Below are 18,437 nucleotides of genomic sequence, written 5' to 3' on the forward strand. Positions count from 1 at the left end.
GCTTTCCGGGGTTTCTTGGAGGGACTAGACTTGCCGGAGCTGGAGGAAGACGCTGCAAAACTGCTTGGGAGCAAAATTGAAGAGAGAGAAGTGAGGGTAGCCATTAAGAGCATGGCGAGAAATAAAACGCCGGGCTCTGATGGACTCCCCACTGAATTCTATCTCACCTACACTGATCTCCTTGCGCCCCGCTTAACATGGCTTTATAATGAGGCGAGGCGGCTGGGCAGCCTGCCGGTGACCACTGGGGAGGCGCTCATCGTTCCGCTCCTGAAACCGGGCAAACAACCATGGGACAGGACGGCGTATCGGCTACTGTCCATGCTCAACCTGGACTACAAGATCTTGAGTAAGATCCTAGCGACGCGGTTGCTCCCTCATATGTCCACGCTGATCCACGCAGACCAATCCGGGTTTATCCTGACCCGCAACACGGCGCTTAATATACGATGGCTCCTACATGTCTTGGAGGCCGACACTTACGACGGCGAGGAAGCGGCGGTGTTCGCGGTCGACATGGAGAAGGCCTTTGACAGCCTGGAATGGCCGTACCTTTTCCATGTCATGCGCACGTTGGGCCTGGGCGAGGGTTTTGTGGACTGGACGTCGCTACTTTACCGCAACGCCACAGCGAGGGTTAGAACTGGCAGGATAATCTCGGAGATGTGCGTGGTGGGCAGGGGCACCCGCCAGGGATGCCCTCTCTCCCCCCTATTATTTGCCATAGCGGTCGAACCCTTAGCGGCACGGGCCAGGCAGGGACAGGCATATCAGGGGCTGGATGTCTACGGACAAGTACACCACATCGCCTTATACGCCGATGATCTCCTGATGTTCTTGGCGGACTCTGCAGCATCCCTGCGCGGGGCTAAGTCCCTCCTGCAATCTCTGGGTAGAGTGTCTGGCCTCCGGGTAAATTGGACGAAGTCCTACCTGTTCCCGGCCCGCCCACGCAGGCTTTGCTCCCAGACTACGGAAGGAGTGACGTGGGAGGAGAGGGGTCTACGTTACCTGGGCACCTCAATCTTTCATGATCAGGCAGACATCCTCGAGGGCAATATCGGGTCGGCAATACAGCTCACCAAGTCGAACCTTGACTTCTGGGGCACGCTTCCACTCTCGCTGATGGGAAGAGTGGCACTACTTAAAATGGTAACCCTGCCGCGGCTGCTTTATTTCTTCAGGACCCTCCCGATCTGGATCCCGGTGAGCTACTTCCGGAAACTGCGGTCGATGGTGGTCGGCTTCCTATGGGGGGCGGGCAGACGCAGGGTGGCACACAGCACACTTCTCCGTCCCAGAGCAGAGGGTGGACTAGCGGTGCCAGACTATGAGCTATATTACCTGGCGGCCCAGCTACAATGGCTGACACAGTGGGTCGCGAGAGCCAGAAGAGAGGGAGACGGATCGGGGAGCCGGCGGGACCGGTTCAGGTGCTGGCCCGGATTGTCCTGGGACTCCCGCTGGGAGAATTTCACCTCACCCAGGAATTTGCGACGGCACGGAAATGCTGGAACAGATACCGACGGAGGGGTCGCATCAAGGTCCCGTATGCGCCTGAGATCCCACTGAAACTATGTGGGGCACTCCCGCACGGGGGCTCATGGCGCCGACTGGAGAGCTGGGGGCAGCAGGGACTGGAGTCCATAGGGGACCTATATGAGAATGGAGCGCTGCTGCCTTTTGACCTCTTGCCAGACCGCTTTGAACTGGCGGGGGGGGATTTCCTCCTCCACGCAGCGCTGACGACGGCGATCCGCAAACACTGGGGGACGGGCATGTCAGAACCGCCGCTTTCGCTGGGCTGCCAATACATAGTGATGATGGCAGGAACAATCAAAGCAGTCACATGCCTATATAGGCGCATGGTCTCGGAGACTATTGCCCCACTTCTATCTCTGAAAACGAAATGGGAAGCCGACTTAATGACGGACATACCTGAGGAGGCATGGTCTAGCATAGTGGAACGGGCCCGGAACGGGACGCGCAACGCTAGGTTCCAGCTGGTGCACTTTTACGTCCTACACAGGGCATACCTGACCCCTGACAAGCTGCATACATATTGCCCGTCCCACCCGGCGAACTGTCCGCGCTGTCCAGCGGACGTGGCTGACTTTCAACACATGCTCTGGTCCTGCCCACAGCTAACTTCATTTTGGCGGGAGGTTGTGGATATTCTGGGGGAAATCACGGAGAGGGACTTGCAATTCACCATGGCACACTGCATCCTACACTGGTTCCCACATACGTCAAAGAACAAAATCACTAGTAAATTTCTGGACCTAGGCCTACTCTTAGCGAAGCGAACCATCACATCCCAATGGAAATCAAGTAGAGGTCCCACTATAGAGAAATGGAAGGCTGAACTACACAAATGGGCCCGGTGTGAAGGGGAACTCCGTATGCAGACCGCGCTTAGAGCGGACAATGACATGGCACTGGAGAGGGCCAGGGCGTGGGAGAGGCTGGTCCTCGACCTCCAACTCCTGGACCTAGAGGATGAAGATACCCCAGCGCATAGCCCTGCTCCGGCAGAGTAGCTGTCTGAGGCGGTGTTGGCCTGACCTCCACCCCTTATTCCCCTGATTCCTATGTGATGACCGTCATTCTTAGTTGCTTGCTCCTGACAATCTGCCTCGGGTTTGGGATTACAGAATAATATGCGGATCCGCATTGGTGGCACTCTGACACGCCTGGGAGGGGTGGGGGGTTGGGGGAAGGAGGGGGGCGAGGGGCGGAGGAAGGGGAGAGGGGAGGGGGGGAGTGAGGGGGGGGATGCTGAAACGGAGGAGGAGTCTTGGGAGGGATGGGTAGGGGAGGGGGGGGGAGTTTGGCGAGAGGGATGAAGTTTGGTTGGGACTGTTGCCAGTTACAAAAGTGGGTGGGACTGAGGGGACCGAAAAGTGGCCTTGCCATCTACCAGACAACGAATTTCACCGATCCATGCGACACCCCCCAGGATGGACCTTTTTCTACATTTGCGCCGCTCAACCTCCGGGGTGTGAGCTAAAAGGCTGTGTGAAGGTTGAAATGGGGGTCTACATGCACGCGGATAAATGTCTGGAAGGGTGAATATACACTGTCATAAATGCCTGTTTTTGCTGCAATAAAAATATATTTACCAAAAAAAAATTAAGGTAACTTCACCAAAATGTATGGGGTAGTGGAAGGGACTTCACATGCCCCTTGACCTTCTCTTGCACTCATACGTACATATGATTATACATTCACACGCATTCGCAGATAGACACACACACAGGCGCGCAACACCCATTGGGCTCACAGGGCTTAACCCCCCCCACACCCCCTCCCACCCCCCAACATCCCCCCTCGTGTGTGTCAGCCGGACTGACACGTCTTCGCGGGCTGGCGAGCATCTTTAATTGCAGCCGCACCCGAGTACTTAACATGTCTTTAAAAGACCATTAATTGTAAATGAGGTTGTTGTTGTGTGTTCACCCATTCTTACAGCCGCTCTGTCTGTGGTTGAAAGAATTAGCCCCCCCCCCCCGAAATATTTTTCAGCCCCCCCCCCCCCCCGAAATTTGGCCCTAGTTGCCCGCCTGCCACACACACACTCTGCCTACACATGCACACATAAACACACTCTCACTTACATAAGCACACTCAACATTCCAAGCACGCACACAACATACATACATGTTTTTCTACGTACCTCAGCTGCTGGGGAAAGTCATCTGGCAGTGGCACGACTTGGGCAGGTAAGAGCGATGAGACAGATGACGACGAGGGAACTTAAACTTAAAAAAAGAAAAACACTTAACTTGCGTTTGCTGCATCGCCCTGTCGGCGATGCAGGGAGCGCTTTTCTTTTTTTGTTTTATTTAAGTTTCCTTGTCGTAACCTCTGGACTCTCTTCCCCCTCCCTCCGACCCCCCCCTCCCCACATCTGGTCCCACCCCTCTTACCTTCACGGGCCGCACCTGAAAGTCATTTTCCAGCTATTTGTACTCCATTTTTGATTAAACTAATAGCGAATAATGTAATATTATTAATTATTAGTGTAATAAAAAATGGACAAAAAACACGAGGTGACCGAAGCCCCCACTGACGTCCATAAGGACGAGCTGCTACTGCCACTGATTTTGCCACTGCTGACGCTTGAGGTCGCACAGACAGTGCCAGGGGTCGCAAGGGGCATTTCATGGGTCTCTGAATGACGGCCATGTTTGTGAAGGGGTGACTGGGTCATCTTGCCTGTACTTTGCAGGCAGCCTCGTTGATCACACTAGACTGGCCTTTCGGGCTACACATAATATACATTTTCCTTATGTAGCATCTTGTCTTCCCCAGCCCAAGCAGTCCATCCTTTTGCCCGAGAGCAGGCCTTGCGTTTTTCCCGCGTCGGCGTCGAGGCGCCGAGAGAAGGGCCCCGCCGCTGAGGTATTTTTCCTCTCGTGTTTGCATATTGATTGTGGGAGCTGCCTGCTTCCCAGCCCGTGCCAGAAGGACTGCTGCGATGAATCACTCTTATGCAGAGGCCGGCAGCCTCTATCCGAGTGACAGACGGAGGATTCTGCGTGGATCAAATAAATACAGATGCGTAGTAATTAGTGGTATTCCCAGAGAGCCTCTTAGGAGAACACTAAAGATGTGAACGATTACACAACCTCACCTCAACAGCTTTTATCAATTTAAACAGCTACACTACAGCAGAGGTCGCAACCCCAGCGGCTATTAATAATGCATTCATCGTGTACAACATTATAAATGAGGCGAGTGGAGCGGAAAGAGGGCGCTTAATAAGAGGATGCTGGCTGAGAAGAATAGGTGTTAGGTTGCAAATGGTACCGAAAACATTTAACTCCCAAGCGCTTTAAGAAATATCACGAAGGCTGTGTTTTTCTTGCATGCTGCATGTATTCCAGAGTATATCATAGAGAGAGTTGCAGCTCCGTTATACATACTGTACCCAAACACACATAACAGTCAACCACAAACATGGCACAGTGCTATGTAGGAATGTGGATAGCGAAACGCTCTGCGCAGATCCTTCACCATTGCTTGTATTATGGCATCATTTGTAGATCACTTTCCTACCCAAAGTGCTTTCTAGGTGGTCGAGTAAGAGAAGCGCGCCTTTTTCAGTTTCCTATGCTCGACTGAAGTGTTAGCTTGAGGTGAGGCCCAAGAGTGGTGCCTTTGTTGTTATGCCCGAGGTTCCAATCTGGGCTGGCATGGTGAGCAAAAGAACAATGGGTTTAACCCAGATCTTTTGACTGGGGGTGAATGTATGATTCATTCAGCATTCCATCCATCATTTGTTTGTGTAGCACTTTGCACCCTAAGTGGGATGGGTATGCCCAGATGTGGGTCCCTTGCTCACTGTGCCACTGTATTCAACCTAGCCTGGCTGATGAAGGGTAATACCCAGAAACCGGTCCCAGGATGCTTGTTTCCGGTCCAGGGAGGACCTGGTTTAGCAGTTCGGTCTGGACTGTTCCCATGAGGCACAGGGTCAAGACTGATTTGCATATGGCTGGGTCCAAACTGGGGTGGCATGGTGAGTAAAAGAACAATGGATTTGACCCAGATCTCTTGACTGGGGGTGAATGTATGATTTATTCAGCATTCCGTCCATCATTTATTTGTGTAACAGTGACGTGGCCGACATGTTGCTGGGCGTTATGCATGAAAAGAGATGCCAAGGTGCAACATAGTTTTGCAGTTTGTATATATGTAATCGTACACCCTGTACAGTGACGACTAGTGACATTTGAAAGTGGTGAGGCGTAAAAGTTAAGGATGCAGTACAACGATAGGGGTAGGGGGTGGGAGGTGATTGGCAGTGTTTGGTCAGGTCAGGTGTAACAATCGGAGCTAGCTCCAATTTGAGCATGTTCTGGGCATCAGCTGTATTTCTAATTAAGTTCAGAGTTAAAGTCAGCATTTTCTATGAAATAACGTACTTATTGTTTTGCTGTGCCCAGAATTCACTCTATTAACATCCACCCTTCGGTTATTTCTCCGGAATTATTTCTGCTTGCGAAGATCAGATCATTGGCTCTTAGCAGCGTCAGAGGTAGGTAGGTAGATAGATAGATAGATAGATAGATATGTGATAGCCACTCTGAAGTTTCCACCCGAGCTGTGTAGTCTGCAGCTTTCTTGGGCTAGCACAAACAGCTTCAGGTTTCCCATACATTCTCAATACGGCACTGGTTTCTTCAAATCCTGAGCAGTAGAAATGGAAAGTTACACTGCTTACACACCCGGTGCTGCTCTGCCTTCCAGTTATGTATGGACCGTCCTCTTCTATCTCATACGACTGTGATCACTGGCCTTGTAATTTGTCATCACTTGCCAGCATTTGACGTTCTTCATCACGAGTATATAGTCTGCCCTGGTCTAATTTCTATGTAGCAAACTGTAGTAGTTCATTTTGCTTGGTGTATCATTATTTCCAAATGGTTTATATATTTTTGTTAACATTTTTTCCTGTCTTGACCCCCGTTTTCATACAACTTTTTACCCCTTCTCTAATGTTTTTGCACTTTTTCTCCATCCCATCTATCTCTCAACTCATTAGTTTGTGTCTTATTTGATTTCTTTAATTCCTCGCGCTAAGGTCAAGACACTCTCAAAGGTGTTTTTTTACCTTCATTCACTTGGCATTTCCATGCCAATGCCTTCATTCACTATTAGTCACAAGAGATAGGGGGGTGCACAACTGTGAAGGTAAATACGTTCAGGTAATTTCAAGAAGTTCTGGGTGCTCTCAATAGGTGGTGTTATCCGTCAAAACACCTGCGAATATTAGTGAAGTAGTGTATGCGGAAGACCGCTGATACATCCCCAAAGAGGCACACCGGTATGGATCACAAGAAGTGGTTCAAAGTTCATTTAACAATGATATTTATTTTCTTCAATTCATTATTTTCATGTAGCGTTGGTTTGATATTAACAGCATATCAGAAGACAACGTGTTCGTTTGAAGTTATCATATGAACATTTAGCTCCAATGCATTTCGGGCTTAAGAGCCCTTGATCACGGAGAGCTGCAGAGGAAGAGCAAAAACGAGTGTCAGGGAGTGAGTAGACTGGGGGAGTCGTGGGGACATTTACTCGTGCTAATGGTGTGTGGGCTGGGTAGTTCATGAACATAAATAAACGTGCACGGGGCTAGAGTGAGGTATTGGGGTAGGTGCAAGGAATTTTACCGCGTGTGCAACTGAAACCGAGCATTATAAAACGTGCATGCGAGCGCTTTTAAGCAGGCGCTATTGGGCATAGCAATTACGGGGGAAACCCAAGTCTTACTTCATAGTGACTGGTAGCGCGAGGCTCCGCTGTCCACAGGTATCCAGCTCGTTGTCAACAGTGCTCGAGTGAAAAGCTACCGCGTATGTAGGAAAACAAGTGATGACGGACTAACGTCAAAGGTTGATTCATGCGAATGGGAGTGGTTAGTGGGGAAAATACGGCGGCCATTACAGAGAGGAGGATTACTACGTGAGGGAACAGTGACAGAGTGTGAGACAAGTAAAAAAATGTGCAAAAAAATGTGAACATGGAAAACGGAGGATGGTGAAGCAGACAATTAAACAATGTCATAAATACATCTGAGCAGATTATCAAAGGAAACAGCTAAATTCAGTGCGATCATTGAGCCCATGGGGCTTAAGAGTCTGCAATAGATAAATCCATTCCATTTCTCTCCTTAATAGCAATTTAGTATTGTCAATACCTTCTTTCTTAGAAACCATTTCTAAGACTATGAATTTAAGTTGGGCGATGGTGTGGCGTGCATCAATAAAGTGCATGGCAATGTTAGATTTTTCCAATCTCAATCTTATGTTGGATTTATGCTCGTTTAGGCGAGTTTTTATTTTCCGTTCAGTCTTCCCAACGTAAAGTTTGCCACAAGGACATTTTAGGGCATAAATTAAGTTGGAGGAGTCACAGGTGGCATCGACTTGAAGTTTGATGTTGTGTCCTCTCATCGGATGCTGTATAGTGTTACCTTTGATGACGTTATGGCAATGATTACAGTTCAGGCAAGGTTGAGTACCACGGTGGGGTTTGGGTTCATCGGTGGGCCTAGCAAGAATCTCTTTAATGTTTCTACTCCGAGTATGAGCGAATATCGGAGGCTTGTCAAAGATTCCCTGAAAATCAGGTTCATTTTGTAGAATGGGCCAATGTTTCCATATAATCCTTTTGTATGCTGGGCTTGCCGTGGAGAATTTTGAGACTAATACCATGCGTTGTTCTGGGCTTTTCAAGGTTTTGGCCAGGCTATTAGATCTGGAGATGGTGGCCACGCGTGATTGTGCTATTTGTAAGACAGTGTCGGGGTAACCTCGTTCACGGAATCTGTTGTACATTTCCATAAGGCGTCTGTCAATAATAGTGTCATCAGATACAATACGTTTGACTCGCAACATTTGAGAGAACGGGAGGTGTTTCTTCAAAGAGCCTTGGTGGAAACTGGCATAGTGGAGAGAATTGTTGCGATCAGTGCTCTTTCTATGAAGATCCGTGATAATTCCTTCTGGTGTGTTTTTGATGTGAACATCAAATGTTCTCTCAAATGTTGCGAGTCAAACGTATTGTATCTGATGACACTATTATTGACAGACGCCTTATGGAAATGTACAACAGATTCCGTGAACGAGGTTACCCCGACACTGTCTTACAAATAGCACAATCACGTGTAGCCACCATCTCCAGATCTAATAGCCTGGCCAAAACCTTGAAAAGCCCAGAACAACGCATGGTATTAGTCTCAAAATTCTCCACGGCAAGCCCAGCATACAAAAGGATTATATGGAAACATTGGCCCATTCTACAAAATGAACCTGATTTTCAGGGAATCTTTGACAAGCCTCCGATATTCGCTCATACTCGGAGTAGAAACATTAAAGAGATTCTTGCTAGGCCCACCGATGAACCCAAACCCCACCGTGGTACTCAACCTTGCCTGAACTGTAATCATTGCCATAACGTCATCAAAGGTAACACTATACAGCATCCGATGAGAGGACACAACATCAAACTTCAAGTCGATGCCACCTGTGACTCCTCCAACTTAATTTATGCCCTAAAATGTCCTTGTGGCAAACTTTACGTTGGGAAGACTGAACGGAAAATAAAAACTCGCCTAAATGAGCATAAATCCAACATAAGATTGAGATTGGAAAAATCTAACATTGCCATGCACTTTATTGATGCACGCCACACCATCGCCCAACTTAAATTCATAGTCTTAGAAATGGTTTCTAAGAAAGAAGGTATTGACAATACTAAATTGCTATTAAGGAGAGAAATGGAATGGATTTATCTATTGCAGACTCTTAAGCCCCATGGGCTCAATGATCGCACTGAATTTAGCTGTTTCCTTTGATAATCTGCTCAGATGTATTTATGACATTGTTTAATTGTCTGCTTCACCATCCTCCGTTTTCCATTTTCACATTTTTTTGCACATTTTTTTACTTGTCTCACACTCTGTCACTGTTCCCTCACGTAGTAATCCTCCTCTCTGTAATGGCCGCCGTATTTTCCCCACTAACCACTCCCATTCGCATGAATCAACCTTTGACGTTAGTCCGTCATCACTTGTTTTCCTACATACGCGGTAGCTTTTCACTCGAACACTGTTGACAACGAGCTGGATACCTGTGGACAGCGGAGCCTCGCGCTACCAGTCACTATGAAGTAAGACTTGGGTTTCCCCCGTAATTGCTATGCCCAATAGCGCCTGCTTAAAAGCGCTCGCATGCACGTTTTATAATGCTCGGTTTCAGTTGCACACGCAGTAAAATTCCTTGCACCTACCTCAATACCTCACTCTAGCCCCGTGCACGTTTATTTATGTTCATGAACTACCCAGCCCACACACCATTAGCACGAGTAAATGTCCCCACGACTCCCCCAGTCTACTCACTCCCTGACACTCGTTTTTGCTCTTCCTCTGCAGCTCTCCGTGATCAAGGGCTCTTAAGCCCGAAATGCATTGGAGCTAAATGTTCATATGATAACTTCAAACGAACACGTTGTCTTCTGATATGCTGTTAATATCAAACCAACGCTACATGAAAATAATGAATTGAAGAAAATAAATATCATTGTTAAATGAACTTTGAACCACTTCTTGTGATCCATACCGGTGTGCCTCTTTGGGGATGTATCAGCGGTCTTCCGCATACACTACTTCATTCACTATTAGCACACACAGCTTTCGTGCTGATTAATTAGACGGTCCATTTAAGACTAAAGAGTGAAAACGGCAGACACACCTTCAGAGGAGACTCTCACAAGTCATACTTATCACTAGCCCTCGTGGTGATGTAATGACACAACCCGGAAGCGCAGCCGGTGACCGTGAACCTACCACCTGCACATTAATGTAGTAGGCATCTGTGGGGCACATTGGTGGGATTTGCTTTTCAAAATTGAATGTTTCTACGAGGGTGTAGTTAGAGTCCGGATTATGATATGGACATCTGTGCGCATCTGTGTTTGTCGTTGGTGGGCTTTCGGAACAGAACGCGCCTGTTCAAATTTGTATCAACCAGCTTGCAAGGCTTGCGCACCCCAACAGCACTCGTAATTGTCCCAGCTCGCTACCTCACCAAAAACATACTATTTTTATATAAGGCACCTGGTATTTGCTAATATGTTTCTCAATCTTGGAAATACCCCAATGTCACAAAAGAAAAGGTACGTGGGTCCCCGTTATGTATTGACCAACTTTCCAAACTTTTCGGCCTCAAGTGCATCACAAGTGGGTGCTGCAATGTGCTGCGTAGACAATCAAGAAGTCCAGTATTGATAGAAAGCAATATTGCGGCATGCTTCAGAACTTTGCCTACCGAACTGGCAGGGGTTCAAAATGTATGAGATCGAAGCACACTCTTCGTATATTAGGATATGAGACTCTAGCAAGTAGAAACTCAAAGGAGAATACCCAAACACATCACAGAGCTAGGTATTTTTGAGAGGTTGTCTCTGCTTCTAGGGAATTCAGCAAGTAGCCACATTTCTTCTCAAAACAGGTTAACAGAGTTTTCATCACCAGCTGCTATTATCTTGGGCTGCTGTGAAAAAATACTTTTCCTTGCAGAAATACACCTGGCCACAATTGAAAAGCTTCTGTTGGCACTAATGTTTGCAACTGCAAATACTATTATGAGCAGATACGTGCATTCTGCAGAAATCAGCCACTGATAGCATTGCTGTCCTTTACGTGTAGATATGTGCAACATAAAATGTGCAGCCCTATTACCTTGGGGACCGGGGCAAATCAGTAATAAAACAGAGTACTCGTCCCTGCGGGTAAAGTGTAGGCCTCAAATTGATTGTTTTTTTTGAAGGAGTCAAATCCAGTTTATTTGCATTAGAAACATCTCAGAGACAATATGAGTAAATATGAAAACATTGCGTCGCAAAAAGGTGCCCCCACAAAAATGGTACAGTAAAAGTGAGTGAGTGAACTAAAGTGTGCAGGTGCTATATAAAAGGCACATGTACAAACCTAGGGGCTAATATGAATACAAATTTCCACAACACAACTCAGAATCAGAGTCTGATGTACCACATCATAAATAAAATCAGCCCTCTAGTATATGTTATCAATGTTTCGATTCTAATAAACTTATTTTGTGAGGTTCATCATCAGGACTAAGCATCAAGCTAGTGCCAATATGAAGCGAGAAATCCAGTAATACAGGTTTCTTAAGCTCTAACACTTTTAAATGGATTCATTCAGTAGCAAATCAGACTGTTAATGAAAATGTTCATAAGCAAAGTCTTAAGCTCGGTAGTAGGTGGCTTGCAAGAATCGGGAGCTAACACTGTGCTATCATACCGTCATAAGATTGGGGTAGTGAGTGCTCCCAAGGATGGAGAGCTACAAGCTGCACACCATGTGTCCGAGGCAAAAATTCTGTTGTTAATGTTTCGAATGATTTCATGTGATTGGACACCAACACATTTTGCAGTTTTGATATGACTAGGAGGTCTCAAGATTTTGAATCCATTCATGCAAGCTGTGTGGGCGAGCCACATACCATGCTATAGAGGAGTGCATTTGTTATGTTTTAGGGCATTATGTCAGCTAATATGGGATATTCTGGTGACCAATGGTGGTGTATTTAGGATTCCTGCTCCATATAACATAGATTGCAGGCCAGGTCTTGAGGTCTACCCCCAGCCTGAATGCTGGGTCATTTCTGTCACCAAATGAGGAAGAGCTGCAAAGCCCAACAGTGCCCGTGAATGTCCACCACTTCAAGTCCTCCATCATATGGCGCCTACACACATTTTTGGAAATACACCCTGGGGACGCCACCGGCCTATAGAACTTTACTGATTAAGGAAGAAAATATCCTAAAAACATTCACAACTCTGAATCCCTCCAATCACTTTATTGACCCTCTCCCAGCAACCCACCTAAAATACTTCATTCCAGTGTTAGTGCCTCTATGGACTAGGATCATAAACACTTCCCTTCTCCAAGATGCCATCCCAGATATCCTCAAAGCTGTACAGGTTTCCCCCATCCGGAAGAAACCTTCGGCGGGGAACATCCTTTACAATGCAACTTTTACCACGCAGTGCTTTTACGACGCAACTTTTACAACGCAAACCATTACAACGCATTGCGCTGGGGGGCGCTCTAGGATAGGGAATAGGTTTAATGTACTATCCAACACCTTCCGTACTATCCACGGGGACTGGAGTTGGAATAGTAAATTAAACTATTCACTATCCAGCGCCCCAAAGAACTATGCGTTGTAAAGGCATGCGTTGTAAAAACCGCGTTGTAAAGGCATGCGTGGTAAAAGCATGCGTTGTAACGTCATACATCCCCTTCGGCGGACCCGTCTGACCTGAATAACTATCGCCCTATATCCAACATCCCTACCCTGGACAAACTTTTAGAAAAATGTGTTCACAAGCAGCTTAGAAACCACATAGACCATTTCAACTCGCTCGATCAATTCCAATCTGGTTTTCGGACAGGGCACAGTACCGAATCAGCGATGACCCACATTATAGAAGACGCATTACAAATATTGGACGAAAACAAAGCTTGTTTGCTAATCGTGCTCGACCGATCCTTAGCCTTTGATACCGTCAACCACAAAAACCTTCTAGACCTCCTGAAACATAGAATGGGACTATCTGGAACAGTTCTAAATTGGTTCACTTCCTTCCGCCAAAACAGAATACAAAGAGTCAGGATCAATCAATCTTTATCTAAGCCCACCCCTGTCACTTTAGAAGTACCCCAGGGTTCTTTCCTCTCTCCGACGCTCTTCATTTTGTTTATGCTACCTCTCACCGAGCTTCTCAACTTCTTATGTCCAATATTTCATGTACGCAGACGACACACAACTCTACAGTAAGGTCCACTCACTTGAAGACATCAAGTCCCTTAACTCGACACTACAGAAAACACAGACATGGCTCGCCAAAAACCACTTAAAGCTAAACACCCTCAAAACAGAATTCCTCATAATCGCCCCCCAGCCAAACAACCATCACCCGTGAGTGAATGAAACACCACTTCAAATTATAGACTCAGTGAAATCACTAGGAATAACTTTGGATAATAAGCTTAATATGCAAAATCACATCAGCGCAGCAACTAAAGGAGCACATTTTCAGATGAATACCCTGAGAAGGGTGGGCAGAATTTGCGTAATCGCATTACGCAAATCTCCACGAAACGGTGAAAAATTTCTGTGAACACGCAAAAAATCTGCGAACACGCGGAATTGCTTGGTCGCGATACTTTTTTCCTGTTCGCAATCGCTGTTTGTGTGCTCGGGGGGAAATATCTTGCGAACACGCATTTTGAGAACGCATTCAAGTAAAAAATTTGCGAAGTACGGAAAGCAGAATTTTGGGCAATTTTGCGTTCTCTGTGGACCGTGAAATTTCCCAAATTCCGCGAGCGGAACGGAATTTACCGCCCAGGCCTAATTGAAACCCTTCATACCTGCAAATGACTTTAAACACGCAGTTCAGACTCTAGTTATTACCAGATTGGACTATGGGAGTGTCGCTCTCTGCGGCCTTTCCAGATCTACGACAGCCCCCCTTGGAGCCTCAATCGACTCAGCCATTAGACTCATCACAGGCTCCAAAAGAAATTCTCACATCTCCCCTGACCTTCGTGCCCTCAGCTGGCTACCTATCGAAGCCAGAATCCAATTGAAAATTGCCTGCATGACACACAAGGCACTGCACCACAAAACCCCAAGATATCTAGCGGAGAAGTTGGTACCATCGGGTGGTATCAGAACTACCAGGAGTTCTGATAACCTTCTACTGAAACCACAATGATTTTCCAAGAAGAAAACATACAACTGGACCTTCTCAGGAATGGCCCCCAGGATATGGAAGTCTTGCCTCCTGACACGAGACTGAACCCCTCTACAACATTTTTCAAAAAAGAAGTGAAAGCGATCATTTTGGCCAAATTCACTTGAACTATTTTTACATACATGTGTATATATATGTGTTTTTTATATTAGCTACATTTTCTGTATTTATCAACTCCCAGTATTTGTGGCTAGTTTTGCTAAACTTATTTGAAGCAAGGTAATGAGATCATTTTAAACACTGCTCCCTTACCATATATATAAGTTGGAAGAGTACGGCATTCCTCCAAATCTTACTTTGTACTTTGGAACAATGGAGCTACGTTCAGATCCCAACAATTGCATGGTTTTCCCACGCCGTACATACCCAAATACCTAAAATGATCTCTGATTCCCTGCTTGGTGCATTTGGGCCAAAGCCAGGCAAATTGTTGGATCTCCTGTAACTGAGACATAGGTTGATTTTCCCGTTTGCCTAAGGGCCAAAAGCATCCACATACACTTGCAATTCATTAATTACTTTTGGGATGGTTCTGTCAGGTTGTTTGATGTACAGTAGCTTATCTTCCTCACATAGTGATACTGTGTCCTGATTTGTGGATATTTCACCACAGGACAAACACACTCAATCTTGGCACTTGTTTATTTTGCAGTTATTTGACCGACCCCTCCCTGTGCTTATTATTTTATTCTTTATGGGGGATGCACCATGGTGCCCCTGCTTATTTTTTCTTTTCAGGGATGCCCCCTGCACCTCTGCTTTTCCTTGCCACCCTGCCATGGCATTTAGCCTTCTGCATCTGTACTGCCTTGTTTAATTAGGTGGTGCAGTGCAGGCAGCAAACTCTCCATCGGATTCGGCATCAAAGACATTTCGGGACTGGCACATACCCTCTGAGCCCTAGAGTGTCCTGGCCCTCGCTAGGGCCACATGAAGGCACCTTTAACGGTGGCGTTTTGGTCACTGTGAACTATAGTGAGTATCACCCTAATCAATCTATTGTCTAAGTAGTTTCTTTTCACTGTTAATAGGAACATTGAGCAATATAATGAACATTCTTTTGGCGGCTTGTCTGGTTTTATTTAAGTTGATGTAAATTGTGGCACCACAGAGGAACAGTGGCAAAGGGCTTCTTCAACTGTTGCCTTTAGGAGTATTATTATAAGTGAAGAATATATATTTTTTTAGATTCTAGTATGAGACGGGAGGGACCAGGTGTCTTATCAGGTGGCATCCCAGAAATGGCTTCCCGAATCTCTCCAGAGACTATGAGGAAATCTAACTCTAGTTTATACTCTGGTCATAGAGCATGTTTAATGAGGTCTTTTATGATGGGATTTTCGATTACTCTCTGCGATGGGGTTTGATCCTTATATAATTGCCTATTATGACTAGCAAATGTTTTATCTGTTGCAATTTGATCAGTGACCAACTCTCCTTTGAGGGTTGAGACCTGCTGGGACTCACCTGGCTTCCACTTCCCTATTGGTCAGCCTTATCACTAGATTTGTAAATCCCGTGTTAGGAAGTTTTTCTAGGTGACTCTCCCAGTTTCAAGCAGCCTTTGCCTGAGCAAAGCAAAAGTCTAGCTGACCTGAGCTGTCTAAGTGTGTTATCATCATTCATAATAACCATTAACTGTTTTTCTAGTATGTTAACATGGTCTTCAAGTGCCGCTACTTCAGGTACTCTGCCCCTTGGTTGCACCCTGATGAAGGATATGGCCTGTCCCCTGATTTACTGTTTCTAATGCCTCCTGAAGAGTGGCTGATGAAGACACTGTCCCAAAACGGATTTCAAAGAATGCAGATATTTCCTCTCGGATAAAGTGTATCTATTCCTTATCCTTCAGCTACTATGTGTGTCCCCTAGTGCCCGGGTGGCACCGTACTAGGATTATTCAGAAATGGTCCGATAATCCCTTTAGCAGGATTATGCCAGCTATTTTTGTCATTAGTACGAAGAGATAGTCGACTCAGGAGACTGAGTGATGGGGGGGGGGGGGGTAGGGAGCTGAGTAGCAGGTATGCTGCAAGTGCCATCTTCGCCATGTGTTACTGAGCGCCAACGAGACTGGCCATATAGCTCTAGTTGCAGTCCAATGGGAAGAGGTGGGCCTACTGACATGTAAGGCTGGGTCCATAAAGGCAATATTGTCTCGGTCCATGATCAACATCCACAGTAAGGTTTCAGTTAGAAAACTGCTAAGAGACCAGAGTGCTGTATACTACATTGGTGGGGATGTACACACTAGTAAGCGTCCATTGGTGTTCCTCTAGCGATTCAGTCACCATCACAACTGCACCAGGCTGTCAGTGCTGATTATTGATACTTCTAATGGGAAGAACTTCTGGAGGAGAATTATGAGCCCTCCAGATCCCCTGGTAAAACCTACATGATAAACTCTTGCTTAGTCATGGAGGTCTAGTAAACTGCACTTCATACCTAACACGTGTGCCTCTTGGAAAAAGAGTACATCGGAGGAGTGCTTCGTACACATTGCATGTCTGGTGCTCACTGAATCTTGTTCATATCCCATGATATAACACAGTACCCTCTTAGGAGTTTAATGCATGTCATATCGGTTGATCTGAGCACGCTATTTGTATTTTTTCCGTAAACGCCTGCAACTGTGTCAAACTCGGCAGCTGTGTTAACTGAAACCTTACCTCACAAACCTCCTCGTCCCTATACCTCTAACACTGAATTATCTGTCACCCCTGTATAACACTTTACTAACCTTTTGAGGATCAAGTTCGAACTTGTGGTACCCCTACCACGAAAATGTTTTATATTTGGTCCAGTTATGTGATAGAATATCATTTTCAGGCTAACTGATATTGTCTTTGCAGACTCATCACATGTGCCTGGCCACTCTGCTGAAGTTCAGTCCCAAGACCATCAAACGCATTCAAAACCTCATCCAAGGGAAGGAAGCCTACATGGTTGGTGGTGTCCTGCATAAGGATGACTTGGCTGTGGCAGACATCCTAGATGTGCCAATCCTAGGCTCTGAGCCGGACGTGGCTCGCCTCTATAGCACCAAGTCTGGCAGCAAACGGATATTTGCCAGTGCTGGTGTGCCAATGCCGCCCGGGGAGTATGACATCTACAGTCTGCAACAGGTAGGGTGAAGGCCGCCTGCCTCGTCGCTTCTGAAAAGACTGATAGATTGCCAAATGTTTCCATATACGTATATTCTCCACATGTGCACAATTATCACTTTTATGTTCACTGATTTCGTTAAACCTCCATTCCTTTGTGTCTATTGCAGCTCACTCCTCATGGACATTCTACACCGTGTACTGTTTCTATTCCACTCCACAGATATCTGTCCACCTTCCTTTCTCACATCTCACATCCCTCTTGCAGCTGTCACCTTTGAAAGTGACCTATTGTTTTCAATTTCAAATTCTGCATTTGACTCTCTTTCAGGAAATAAGAATGACATTTGAATACAAGAAAAAAAGCATCCCAACAATAGGGACATGGGCAGGGGTCAGAGTACAGTGTATGGGAAGAAGAAATGGAGAGGTGTTGGGAGTAAAGATAAGTACAGGATTGGACTGGTGGTCAGCAGCATACTCAACTGGAAGTGGAACAGGAAAATGGTGAAATGTGCTCTCATTTTTTACTCTTTTTAATGTTTTGAATGTCTTACCTTTTGGCCATATCAGAGCACTTCAAGACTCTTCAGAGTGAGGGACTGAGAAGGAAAAGTGGTAGGACAGAAGTAAAGATGGAGAGAAGGTCAAAATGTAGAACCTGGCGATCAGATGTATGGTTAATCAGGCACTTACAAATGCTCTGAGAGCCTTAATCGAGCAGGCAGAGAAAGACTAAAAGAAGGGAAAGGGTGGAAGTAAAAATGTGGAGATTGGGGGAAAGGTAGGAGAGGTGAGTGGGAGTTAAATTGGGGGCACAGCAGACGCCTTTAATACACAACAATAGAAGGTGAAATTGGTTTGGCTTGGGTGGAGTAAGGATGGAGAGAATACAGGGTATGGATGTCAGGTACGCTATGATGGTGGTTTTAACAAGCAATACAACCAGCCTATATGGTCTTGAGTAATAAAGAA

The 18,437-nt window shown here is 46.2% G+C and overlaps 1 protein-coding gene across 1 annotated transcript in view; it reads left to right on the forward strand.

Annotated features, from left to right (window-relative positions):
• IQCH (IQ motif containing H) overlaps nt 1-18,437 on the forward strand; it is a 1,013,078-nt gene that overhangs the window by 623,202 nt on the left and 371,439 nt on the right. Inside the window, exon 13 of the mRNA XM_086958009.1 lies at nt 17,211-17,483. Coding sequence (XP_086814135.1) covers nt 17,211-17,483 — 273 coding nt within the window. The remainder of the gene's footprint in view (nt 1-17,210; nt 17,484-18,437) is intronic.

The sequence above is a fragment of the Lissotriton vulgaris genome, chromosome 2_1, assembly GCF_964263255.1.
Source record: "Lissotriton vulgaris chromosome 2_1, aLisVul1.2, whole genome shotgun sequence".
In the NCBI taxonomy this organism is placed as follows: domain Eukaryota; kingdom Metazoa; phylum Chordata; class Amphibia; order Caudata; family Salamandridae; genus Lissotriton; species Lissotriton vulgaris.